The following is a 13,715-nucleotide window of genomic DNA, read 5'->3' as shown; positions in this document are numbered from 1 at the left end:
CAGTTGTATCGATGGGCCGTAACATATTTTGTTGGATTAGTCGTATAATAATATATATATATGTATACTTTTTTTTTTATTCATAAGCAAAACAAATACCACATATATCCATTGTCGATTGATTTTAATGTGAAACTCCCTTGACAGTACAAGTGTCGATCGAAGCTTTTTCAAGTGTGCGTCGGTTTGTGCAGTATAGAAAAATTCTACGAAATAAAAAATAAATAAGTAAATAATGTTTTTTTTTTTTTTTAATGAAAAATACTTTCGTTGGAAAATCTCAAAATAAAAAAAAAATAAATAAAACATTTGATTTCACACTTATCAACAGCAAACAATATATATATTTTTTTTTTTCAGTTAAATATCTCGGCTCGCAATTCGTGACTCATGAGCCTAACACACAAAACAGGATTACATAATATAGGATCTGTCGAGTATAGTAATAAGGATAACCCAACCACTAGTACAAAAAATACGTGACCAGCACGCGATAAACACCTAAATGATGATTCCTCGAATAATATGTGTAGCCCGTGAAACGAACGTAAAAATCATCAATTGAAAGCACACCCATAAAACCCCCTACATAAACTATTTGCATTAGCGTAAAGTAGGTATGTTATTAGTGTAAGGCCACGGCGATCGGAGATGAAAAAAAAAAAAAAAAAAAAAACAGTACACACGCCCGATGGGGACAGGTGCAAGGGAATAATATTCAAAAACGATATTATTGCTAAACAGCCAGTTTGATGTCCGACAAATCGCCACCCGGGGGTAAGGACGACCGCCGACCGGGCGACTCGTTGGCTTCCTTCTTCCTCATGGTCCAGGCGTGATGCATGGCCCAGATCGACAGGGGCCTCATGTAGCCAATGGCTCGATAAACCTTGTGCTCGTACAGCGCCTCCGGGGTCTCGAAGCCCATACCGATTTTCTCGTAAACCGTCCGGTACACGCCCTCGGCCGTGCGAAAGGCTTCCTTGACCATTCCCTGAAACATACGCACACACACACCGGTACAACTGTTATACATGTATATACATATAGGTGTACGTGTGTTATATACATAACACTGCTTTTGTCAATCAAGCGCTACTATTCGATGCAGGATTGCTCCTTTGACCGGGAACTCGACGCCACCGACCAGAGAATACGGCCACTACGTATAGAAAAGGACTGCTATATTATATACGTATAATACAATGTAGGATCGTGCCATGCATTATTTTCGTACGTCCCTTGCAAATATTCAGCTCGTGCGCGGTTGTCGTTATCTCAATTTGTTTACCGCATCGCGTTGCAATTGGAACGATACAATGGTTCTTAGGTCGTTTTTTTTTTTTTTTTTTTTATCATTAACTTTTCACTCGGGTCGTTTGGATCGAAGTACGCGGTACTTAATAATAGCCGTCCCCGAAAAATGAACTGGAGGCCGGACGCGCCACATAATTCAACGAGGCGGTGTAGGGAGCGAGGGTCCCTGTAGCCGCCGTTCATAATAACATTTTTCGCAAGGATCCGTTCACTGGGCCGTAAACTTTCGAAATAAATGTCGCGAGATCTCCGACCCGCAGACCCCGCAGTTGGGAACAATGTATGTGTCACTGGGCGCCGGGCACCCCCCAGTAATATCAGCATCCCTCCCACTATCGACCGGAGTACATATAATATATATATCAACTGCATACATTTTACGGGTTTTTGTTTTTCTTTTTTTTTTTTTTTTTTAATTTTTTAAATTTGTAATTACTGCATAAGGAATAAAAGCAGTTTGGTTTCACCTCGTGTATGAGTAGAGCTGCGAGCCCGTAAGCCACGCCGGTCCACATTTCCTCGCTCTGTACGCATGTGTAATCTATCGTGCCCGAAGCCGAGAACCCGTTCACTGCGCCCTGCTGGCCGTCCTTGTACTTCATCACGTTGTTCCGAAAGATCGTCTCTAGCGACGATTTCACCCTATCTTCGGGAAAAACCTGCGGACACGTCGTCCTCAACGTTATTTTTTTTTTTTTCTCTCCGACTCCACCGGCATGCCATCGTGCCATTTGGAAAAAAAAAAAAAAAAAAAAAAACCGGACACGCACGTTTTCTATACGGAGGCAAGGAAGGAAGGAGAGTCTTTGTCTTTGTCGGCGAATGTATACGACTGCATATAATATAATTTGACACAATATATTAAGAATAGGTGTATGTATACGTCACAAAGAAAAAGAGCCGAGAATTCACCTCGTAAGTGAAGCCGCAGGCTCTCAAGAGCCAGTGTCCGCAGAGTTGGTCGCTCATGATGCTCTTTCTGCTGTCGTCCTTGCCGCAATCAAAGTTGTAATATTTGCCTATGTATGCACGGGAAAAAAAAAAACACATGGAAGAGCGCGCATAAGTATATAATGTATAGGCACACAATGTAATATCACGATAGAGGCACGGGTCCTATTGTGTGCAAATGACGGGGCCAACTCACCGTTCCAGAGCTTCTCCTGGAAGGCGGCCTTGCCCCGTTCGAGGATGTCCCGATACCTCGAGGCGTCCTCCCGCTCGGACAGCAACTCTGCCATCACCACGGCGCAGTGGAGCGCGGCGATCCACAGGCCACCGCAGTAAGCGCTGTGAAGCACAAACCAACTCATGGATGCGCGTACCGTCACGGTTTTGCATTCAAACTCTTTTTTTTTTCTTTTTTTTTTCGAATCGTATATTATATTTATCAACGCGAAGGCGCGCATCTCTCTCGTCTAGTACCCATAAACACGTTTGCAATGAAAGAAGAAGAACTAGGGATGAAAAAAAAATGTATTCATGTACTTCCATCAGATGTGTGAGTAAACGTGATAAGCCTTTGGGTGAAAATTGAACGTGTAGTTGGGTAGAAAAACAAGCACCAAAGTGATTCATAATACCTAGACATTTATCGGGGTGACCCCTCAAGGAAGGGGATGAGGGGGAGGGTAACCATACGATAGGTACAAAGATAGAGCACGCGCCGCGAGAGACGCGAGAGGTGGTAATATACGATATATTCATACCTCGAGCCGCGCATCACCCAACAGTCGTACGTTTGGTCGGGAAAGCCACCGTTTTCTATAAGGCCGTCGTTGTCCTCGTCAAAGGCCATGCAGTGCTCCAGGACCTGTCGGTCCAAACGTTTTTTCCGATTTATCATCTCGATCCTTCGCGTACACACATATATATTATACGTATACACGCGTAAAGTTTTTTCACACGATATACGATGTTAAATTAATCGAGGCTGCATAGTGAATGTGAACAATGTGACTTGTAGCTCTATGAATTCATTGGTATAGATAATGCACTAGTATGTGTTCTGATGTGGACGTGTTGATACAGATAAGTCGGATTTAATTTATGCGTGTAGGAAACGTGTCTACGTGAGAAAAAAATGTACAAATATATGAAAACCCTTGCGACAGAAAATTATTTATGTTCTCATTGTTTAAAGATTTAACGTTAAAAATTTCAATCATAAAATGAATTAAAACCGGCGTATTTACCTCCCGAGTACGCACGAGTTAACGGACAAATCAACACAACCCGAAATATGAGCGAAACGTGAATCTGCTTCTCCGCTTATATTCATGCTTATACGATATTTGCAATTTCATATAAGCTTACGCATAATAATATACGCATGAACTTTTGTTTAACGTTTTGATGCGTAATATTGTATTGCTCGACGATATTTTTCGATTTCATCCGGTGAAATAACCATTATTATACCCCAGCTGCAAGTCACTTTGAGTGGGCAAAAAAAAAAAAAAAAAAAAAAAAAAACCCATGTATCTTGATATTTGTTGGACATCGAGTAAAATTTGAATACTGGTATAGGTATACAGTAGCTCTCACCTCCTTGACGGTCGGCCAAAAGTCCCTCAGTTGGTCGAGATTTTTGTTGAAAAAGTACACTCTGTAGCAGCTCAAAATAAACTTTGGATTGAGATCCCGCCACTGCGACACGTCGTGGATCGGATAAGCGTTTATCAAACTGAACGGCTCTTCGCCTGTTGGGAGTTGGTACAAAATAGGACGATTGAAATAAGGGATTAAAAGTATATATGTGGGTGATGTGGTCGATAATCAGTTTGTATCCACGGTAATTTTATCCCCATCAACGTTCCTTCGTGTCGTTGGACGAAAAAAGTTCTGAAAAATCGTTCTCACGGAGGAAAACCCGTTGTTCGTGCAAGTCCTCGATATCGCATTTCACTCTCATGCACAAGTGAGGAGAATTTTATAAAAATAAAAAGACTCTCATTTCTGGGTACAACTGTAAAATATGGATAAAGCCATAATTCGAGAGAATGTCGCCGAACATCAACCTCGTATCGAAAATCGAAGGAGCATCTCATTTTTCTTTTATTTCAAATCACTGCGACACACAACGCGACCATCATTTTATAAATTGTGCAAAATCGTTTAAAAATTTATCACGGAATAATAGTAATAATTAAAATACGACGAGTGATATATATATATACGTATGAAAATAAAGAAGACGCGAGTTTGAATCGCCTCGTTTTACCGGGATCTCCAATGTCGTGTGGCACGCTGCCTTTGACTTTGCGGGTGATTCTGTTGCCATCGTAGAGCCCAAGGAGCCGCTGCTTGTCCTCGGCGTGCACGCTGTCGCGGAACTCGTACTGTATGCAAGCCTCCAAGTTGGGCCAAAGCGTTGCGAGGGCAAAGGCCGCGTAAAAGTGCACGTCGTACGTGTTGTACATGCGATACTCGTGGCCCTCGAGGTACGCGAAGCGCCCGTACTTTGTCCTGCGGCAGAGGCCAAATAAAATTTTACATACATATACACGGCCACACCTATTTTTTTTTTAGCAATTAGACAATATTGCCCTTGCCTACATTGTATTCGACAGCTCTAAAAAGTAACGACCCCACCGCGGCCAAACGAAAGGAAAAAAAAAAAAAGAAAAAAAAAAAATAGAGCTCACCTGGGGTCGTCCGGGTGCAATTTGTCCAGCTGATCGTCGGGCCTCAGCCAGACGCTGCCACCGTCCGAGACGAAATAGAGCTCGTTAAACAAGGCGCTCTTGTACCAGTCCGGGAGCTCGGGGTCCTCGAGCACGGGCCGCTGCCAGCGCGAGATCTCCTCCTCCCAGCGCCCGTAATGAGACAACGCGTAACGAGAGATTTCGGGGGCCAACGACGAGTTGCCCTTCCCGACAAAGTACTTGCTGTAATACCTATATACATATACATGCAGGGGTGGGGGGAAAGAGATGTCGGTTAATGGGACAGCAAGTAGGTATAGGTGGGTGTACGAGTCTAATATCGCTGAGCGTCGGAAGTGAAACGGTTGAACCATCGCGGGTAATCATATTTCTCCCCCCCCCCCTGAGTTGTTAATGGTCATCACCTGTAGTAGCTCTTCCGTTTGTAGTAGAAATGTATCCTCGGCATGTCCCAGGTCAAACAGAACTCGAGCACCACGCTGGAGCCGGCTTTTACCAGGCTGTCGGCGCAGACTGCCGTCGCTATTGGTTTCTCTGGATATACATATAATACATATATATGCGTATACTATATGCGCCGGAGAGAAACAACAAATCGATTGCAAAAATATGGTGGAGAGTTTTTTCTCCGTTTTCGCGAACGTATACATGTATACGAAGAAATTGTTTATTGTAAGGGGAAAATGTAGCTATATAGCTTTGCCATTTACGTAGTGGGAGTGTAACTACATTGGATGGCACAGATGGGGATAAAAATTCAACATCATAGTTGCAGTGAGCCAATGGATGAGAATAAAGAAAAAAAAAAAGAAAAAAAAGGAGGGCACACACGAGGAATCCTTGTGAAACTTTGGGAGAAAGAGCGCGTTCGTGAGTCTTGGAGCACTCGTGGTATGAAATACCGTGTGTAAGCATGAAAATCAAACTTTACCGCGAGGGCTGCGTGGCTCGCAAAACAAAGCACGAAAAACGTACCAAGCCGGAGTGTTTGTCAAAAAAAAAAAAAAAAGTATATGATGTATAGTATCGATTGAAAAAAAGAAAAAAGACAAATCTCACTGGTCTTGCTGCTAGAGTTCCTGCGTTCGGTGTTCCCGTCGTCGAGTCGTCCGTTGTCCTGCAGCTTCTGCCAGACCTCAGTGCCATTGGCCCGGGGATCAAAGTCAAGGAGTCGCGTCACGCGGACACCATCCGCCGATCGTCCCGACCTCGAACTTACCGAGTACGTGCAATCCATGCCACGGAACTCCTGGTGTATCATCGCCCCGACAACTTCGTCCACCTCGAAAAGCTCCGTCGATTTGTCACCTGTGCGCGTAAACACAAATACCGTTTGGCTCACAATCAATGATGCTTTTCCCGCATTGCGTTCACAAGTAACTCAATATCTTTTCCTTAGCATTACTCGTTCGTTGCATCATACAGCTGTTTTTATTTTATTGTTATTAATTTTTTTCTTTCTTTTTTTCTATCGTTAATGGGTATAGCAAAAAAAAAACAAAATTCCAACACGTGTACAAAAGCTCGTTGGAATTTTTTTCGTGGAAGCAAAACGTTTTTCAGCGCCCGTCACTCTAATGGATACACTATGCGTGTATAACTAGCGCTTCTATCCGTTTCCGTTTTCCGTACCAATTACCGCGACGGGACTATATTTTTATAGTTTTCATCACCTCTCTTTCTTTCCCTTTTATTATTATTTTTTTTTTTTTCTCCACTCTCTTGTCGATCACTCGAAATATTTGTTAAAATTGCCCGCGAAACACTGCACCCCAGGGATGAAAAAAAATCGGCGTATGCGAGAAATTCGATTTGAACGAAGCTCTCTTGCAAGAGGGTGCTGTTACCGATTTCATTATTTATGTAGGTATATGCATAACTTTGGGGAATGAAAGCCAAACGGCGCCTACCATTGAGGTCCTCCTTGCTTCCGCAGCCGCTTTGAAAGGTAAAGGTAATGGCCACCCTGAGGTCACGATCCGACTTATTGAGCACGTCCCAGGCAAAGACGGCGCAAGGCAGCGAACTGTCCCTGTAATCGTGGGGCAGCACTGGCGAGATCTGACGACAGGTGAGCACCAAATTCACCTCCTCGATCTCGTAGACCGTCCAGGAGCGGGGGTACAGGCCCGTGTACGAGGCGCTCTTGCCGTCGAAGCCCCATTTCCACGACTTCAGGGTTTTCGGCTTTCTACGGTACATCGTATACGTCAATAAATGTATATTTTTACGTTTTGGGGTCACCCCTATAGCAGTCCTCTGAACCCCAATTGGGGGAACAACGTGATAATTGTATAACTGATTTGACGGGTGATCCTCTTGGGTTTCCCATAATTTATCATACTTTGTGCATGACTCACGTTTTAGTCGACAGAACCTGATTGTATATCGTGTTCCCGTTGGCGTCCCTCACAGTCACGATGAATTGATTGCCGGGTATCACGTGGTAGCTGTACAGTCCCGGCAGAAGCGCGTACCGGCAAAACTCACCCCTGAAGCCGCGGCCTATCGTTCCACCGCCTAATCCACCTATCGGTACACCTTGACAAACACATCGGTCACTTGACTGTTTTTTTTTTTTTTTTTTTTTTTTTTCAACTGCTTACGTGTCGTAAATATGACATGTTTATTTTATTATATGCCTATGGTTCACTTGTACGTATGGCCTTTCTCCCTTTTTTTTTTTTTTTTTTTTTTTTTTTTTTCTGTACCACGACATGCGGTTTAATCGGATGCTTTGTAATGGATAACAAATCTGTTGGCTGTGTAAAATTATTTTATGCATTGCGAGATTACTGTGCATTTAATTGGGAACTTGAAAAGTTGGATCTCAAATATTTTCGAGGTTTTCATTTTTAGTTCTGTGTTAAACATCCGAACAGTCGGCCCCGCCAGTCGATAGACAAAATTTTTCCAATTTCCGGGCTTTTGTTCGAAGCGGGATTCCGTGGAAATCGAGGGAAAATTTTTTTTCTCTCGCCCTCTTTTCCTGTGCCGCCACTCTGACCCTCTCACCGGCGGAGTTTACAGCTTCGGATTTCCTGCCAACGATCGAATAACGAAGCGGCGAAAGTGGAGGTTTCGAGAGCTCGTTTGAAAGAATAAAAAAATAAAAAAAAAAAAAAACATCAGCGTGTACTATGGGTCATTTTACGAGAAATGCGAAACTTCGATGTGTGAAAAAAATTTACGGAATTCTGGATGTGAAATTGTTTCTGGGTTCAACAAAAAAATAAGGTAACCGAACACTTTTGTGTCCGATTTTATCACCATTTTTAAAAATCTATGAGACTCGAAATGCACTTTTTTTTTAAGATCACTAATAAACAAGATAATAATGAAATTACAGTTCTGTTGCAATATTACATCTACATTTCAATATCGAGTTACGAGAAACTCGTTTAAAATACCAAAGGATCCAATTTGTTTCCACGACTGAAACGCCGCGTAGTGATTAAGAAATGTTTCTTGGTACTTCGAAAGTACAAAAAAAGGTTTCTCATACCGATAAGTTTTGGATATCAATAAGCTTAAAAATAATAAATTGATTCAGTAAAAAGTTTCAAAAAATATTCCAACCAAGTTACTGTTAAATATGTTGGTTTGGATGTCTGGGACGTGGAATCATGAGGTTTTTCTGGAAAGACCCATACACCTGCATGAGGAAAAAAAAAAAAAAAAAAAACAGCACATATTAAACGATAAAAAAAAGAAGACGGAGGAGGGGGTGGGTACAGCATAACGATCGACCGCTCGCAAAGTTTGCTCTGCACGGACCAGCGAGCGTCGCGTAAATTTTCCAAAGCCCCTGCCGTTACGCTCCGATACGGCTATCGGTTGGAATTTTCTTGTATTTTTCGGCGCCGCCGGGTCGGCACATTATTAATACGATCGAGAGTTTATGTTAACCGGTGCCCGGCTCTACGCGCCACCTACCTTTAAAATTTAATAATTAATGCATTTGATGCTTTTTTTTTCGCTACAGGCGTGCAGGCCCAGCTTTAATTTCGGCCGAGGATAAACATCAGAGGTCTAACACGCGTATAATGCACGTTGCGGGTGAGTTTTCATTTGTTACTGAGCGCGATATAATTTAATGTCAAAAAGGGAAAGAATGAACCAACAATAACAAGCATTTAACGAGCAAAAGTAAAAATTTACCGTAAATTTGCAGGCCCTGTTGCATGTTCAGGTAATCCATCACACATGGGCGGCCGTTACGACGAACGCCGGTGTAGTAAAAAAAGTACCTGCGTGAAATATTAAAACAACTATTACGTACCACGTGAGGCTTGTTTTGGCACTTAATTATTTTACCTGTATAGAGAAATGAAGTATTACAAAAACAGTAATGAAAAAAAAAAAAAAAAAAAAAAAAAAAAAACATTATTTTATTCGTTAAAAGCCTGCTTATCGAAATATTGTTCAATGATTGATTTTTCGTAATTTCAACTTACATCATGTTGTCAGTTGTCATACACTTTTACAATGAAATGCTAAATATTTTATAAATTGAAAAATTTTCTTGAGAGAGACGTTTCGTAAATAAACCGAACTTTGTAATCAATTTTCAACTTAATTCTAGATTATAGCTGAAAATGTTGTTTTTCGATAAAAATTTTAAGTGTAGATGACAATGGAATGTAGTGTTGTACACACTTTTTTGTTTTATCAAGTTCTTGCCGTTAATAATTACTGCAGATTTCAAATGCAGATCAATAAATGAGGTCACTTTAATTTCTTCGTTCATCGATAACTCGTCTTACTTTACTCGCCTGTTTCTACTTAATTTCGTAGACGACGAACTTCACGAACTACTGTAATGTGAGTTAAAAGTCAAATACACTGTTATACCTACTGTTGAGTAAATTGTTTATTAAAATCATAACTAAAAGATTTAAAATGAAAAAATTTTTTAAATAAAATTGTAGTAAAGTTTTAAAGTAAAAATTGCTGAAAATTCGTTCTTTCTCTCAATAAACTGCGCAGATCAATAAAAGCCTCAAATAGTGGAAAGGAATTTTTTAAATCATTTTTAACGAAGTATGTTTTATGTGTCTGAAATTTTTTACGAAGACCTGCCTATATGTGTGAGCTTTGTTGAAATGAATTATGAATTCCGAGTCACTGTTTCTTTTTAAAAGATACGAACACAAATATTCGTGTTAATATCGCTGTTTGAGATACCAGGGTTACAATATTCACTTATTAAAATTTACTAACATTAAGCGTTACCCCGTATTTTTATTACTTTTTTTTGACATAATTTTTTGAAAATTTTCGACTAGTACATACGCCTTAATTCAGCAAAAAAAAAAAAAAAAAAAAAAAAAGAAAATTTCATAACAATCTTCATACATTGTACGGTCCTTAAGAAAACAAGAGATCTACTTACTAACTGCATTTAAATGAAATCAATGTCAACAAAAGATGAGTAAATCCAATATTTATTTCGAAAATCTTGTTCGATATTCTATCAACCTTTGTTGGCACGATTTAACATGGAAACAACGACTAAACGTTGAAACTTTTCACTTGGATAAAAAAAAAAAAAAAAAAAAAAATCCACAGTGTTAAACGTGTAAAACAAAGTAAATTCAACTCTGTACCCTTCACGTAAATTTAATCACTCAACCGTCAATTTTCAACGTACATTTTGAAAAATAAATAGTTACATCGTTACCAGCTCATTAATTTGTACGACAGTGTATCATTACCATGTACATACACAATATACAATATGTTAATGCTTTAACCCACTTACCTCCACGCCAAAGGCATCATCTGTATGGTCTGCTTCAACTTTGGTCGTATCTTCTGGGACCACTTCTCCGGGTATTCATGGTCGAGCTTCACCTTGAAGCCGTACACCGGTATGTCGGATGCCATTTGCTCTTTTGAAAGACGCAACTCGTGACAACTGATGGACAAACATTATTTAACGCGTTATTTTTTCGATGGATCGGCTTGTGCGCGATCGTTACTTTACAGTGTCTTCGATGTCAAAGTCTCGTGCGTGGTAATGAAAAAAAAAAAAAAAATTGTTAAATAAGCGCAACCAAGGGGTCCAACGGAGGTATTACTCTGAGCGACACAACAAATGCATGAGAAATAAATTTTTATGTCTCGAAAAAAAAATCCAGCATCATAAAGAGAGACACAATCCATCGAAATAAGAACTTGTGTGCGACTATTTTGAAACTTTATGTTATGTCCGTGATGGATAGTTAAAACAATATAATTTTCCTCCTTTCGGGCGGAAAGTGAGGGCCGAAAGTACTTTCAGTGCCTATTTCACGGGCGGAAAGTGGAACCTCCCGCCCTAGGGCGGAAAGTACATTCCTGCCCTAGGGCGGAAAGTACATTCCCGCCCGCAAATAAGAAAAATTAGTAAATTTTGTAGTTGGTGCTGTTCATTATCAATATGTTATATGCGACATCTATCAAATATCTTTCTTTATACATCTTCAAAACAAGACTTGATTATTTTATGAAATTCTATTATAAGTATATTTTGTGTATAATTTCTTAAGAAAAAATATAATATTACAATAAGGGAGTATTATATCTCTGATTGCCATTTTTTGATACTCATACTCTCATTCCACCAAGTTTTTTTTTTTTTCGGGAGATTAGATTAATTTAATTTATTTTTTTTTTTTCGGGAAATGGTTGTAAATTTTTTTTAATCGAACGATCAATTGATTTTTTGGACGAGGGGGGGGGCTTTGCCCCCTCTACCCCCCACCGGGGGCTCCGCCCCCTGGACCCCGCACAACCTTTGATGCGAACTTTCGTTTATTAACAATTAACTCTTACTTATTTTAAAAAATTCCCTACCTTACCGACTACTTTTTTAGACTTATTATTTTATAAAAATAAAATCATACTCAATTTTAAATAATTGATGCAAAATAAGCTTTGTGTACATTAGATAGACATTGAATAAATATTTTTCATTTTTAATCCTGTAGTTAAATTTCTATTGAAGTGATCATTAACCAGACAAAATACGTTCTCACTTTGCGCCCTTAAGGAGAAAAATAGGATACGCGACTCGGGCGGAGGCCTTCCCGCCCTTGAGCGCACTTTCCGCCCTTCGAGTACTTTCGGCCCAAGGGCGGAAAGATGATTCCCGCCCTGCGTCATCATCTTTCCGCCCTTGGGCCGAAAGTACTCGGCGGGCGGAAAGTGCGCCTGCGGGCGGGAAGAAGCACTTTCCGCCCTAGTGGCGTAATATACTATTTTTAACTTGTGAAGCATCTGAAAAAAAAAGTAATTGGCGCTTTTATGAGTTCATGGAAAATATCACGTATTTTTTCTCAGATTAAACGAGAATGGTATAAAAAAACTATCGTTGAGATTTTGAAAAATAATTTTAAAAAATAGGCAAGAAAATTAAATCTTTACAGAAATTACTTCTTTACTAAATCATGCAATTATATTTTCAGTTTTAGTAAAGCTTGACATTGATTTTAACTAAATCCATACGCTTGGTATTGTATAACGTATAATAGACTGATGTTGTACGATGGGTGTATCGGGAGAATGGAATTATTTTAAAGCAGTACGTATATACGGCGAGAAGTGGGATGGGGAAATTAATTTTTTAAAGCAAGGCCAAAACATAGGCTGACGTACATGATATATGTATAAGTATACAAAAAACTTCATCATCAAATACCATTGTACGAATCTTTGATTTTGCGTATTAATTTCTTTCTCACAGGGCCCTGGACATCTTGTGTCGAAGAAATTTACTTAATCAACAAATTAATGTTCTTTTACTTGAATTTCTTGAGCTGTTGTAAATGTTGTAATTATTATCAGCGGAAACACACGTCATACAAAAGTGATTCATACGTAAAATCATTGTATTCATGTGCGTGTGTGTACTTATACGTGTTACAATTACAACTTACTCATACGGTATAAAAAATTGTGTGGAAGAATCCACATTAAGTATTGCGATCAAGATTATAAATTTTAAAAAAATACATATATATGTATATAAACCTTGTACCCAAACTATGAGACTGCATCACTGCAATGACGAAAAATGTACGCATACTTATACATACAGGCAACTCTGTTTTTCTTTTTCAAACAATAGAATCTCTGGATACTTGTCTTATGTAGGTATATACCTACCTACATTTACATGGCCTGATTTATATAGTTTGTAGGTACTACTACTCATCAGTGTCCACGAAAATAATGACGTGTAGGTATTGGGAATGACACGAAGAAAAATGGAGTTGCACGACGATCATACAACATTAATGTAACTAATTGAAATATATTTACCAGTATCATGCAACAACGGCCACTTAACCAAAAAATCCAACAAATTGGAAATAATATCACGTTTACGTGTAATTATGCGATACGTAAACCGATAATCAATAAAAATTATCGAAATCTGATACTTCACAACATGATTGTATAAAGCAATCAGTGATGTTTTATTATCACGACACTGTACTGTCACATCACTATATACTCAATCTTCAATTTACTCCTCCCGTGTGTGTGCATCGATTGTCCAAGAGTATACGTTCATACATCCTTTATCCTTCTCACTCTGATCTCATTTTTTATTTGTAGGTAACTGCTTTAAAAAATTTCACTTTTTAAATAAATAAGTATACCAATTGGCAATTCCAATTAAGTATATAATACCCATGTTGTCTATACTCTCTCGAGCACTCACGTCTATATTTTTCTGTT

General features: G+C 39.4%; 1 protein-coding gene across 3 annotated transcripts; it reads right to left on the bottom strand.

Moving 5' to 3' along the window:
- Positions 1-244: 244 nt before the first annotated feature.
- Positions 245-13,648, bottom strand: LOC106635953 (non-lysosomal glucosylceramidase). Of its 3 annotated transcripts, none has more exons than XM_089589545.1 (15): positions 13,489-13,648; positions 10,750-10,905; positions 9,147-9,235; positions 7,346-7,526; positions 6,896-7,176; positions 6,045-6,293; positions 5,390-5,519; positions 4,965-5,216; positions 4,541-4,785; positions 3,865-4,019; positions 3,027-3,130; positions 2,465-2,607; positions 2,230-2,336; positions 1,785-1,976; positions 245-994 (listed from the first exon to the last, which is right to left on the bottom strand). In XM_089589545.1, exons 1-15 carry the CDS (start codon positions 13,521-13,523, stop codon positions 737-739), a joined length of 2,577 nt encoding a protein of 858 aa, XP_089445671.1. In that variant the 5' UTR covers positions 13,524-13,648; the 3' UTR covers positions 245-736. The 3 variants fall into 3 exon arrangements, with proteins under 3 accessions (XP_089445671.1, XP_089445672.1, XP_089445673.1); XM_089589546.1 differs by lacking the exon at positions 13,489-13,648 and adding an exon at positions 13,293-13,474; XM_089589547.1 differs by lacking the exon at positions 13,489-13,648 and adding an exon at positions 12,670-12,745.
- Between the last annotated feature and the right edge of the window lie 67 nt (positions 13,649-13,715).

This window comes from Copidosoma floridanum, unplaced genomic scaffold (assembly GCF_036245765.1).
Source record: "Copidosoma floridanum isolate Cflo_tuat_1 unplaced genomic scaffold, Cflo_Japanese_pri ptg000009l, whole genome shotgun sequence".
Taxonomy (NCBI): Eukaryota; Metazoa; Arthropoda; class Insecta; order Hymenoptera; family Encyrtidae; genus Copidosoma; species Copidosoma floridanum.
Note: the sequence above shows the minus strand (reverse complement) of the source record. Positions and strands in the feature narration are given on the sequence as shown.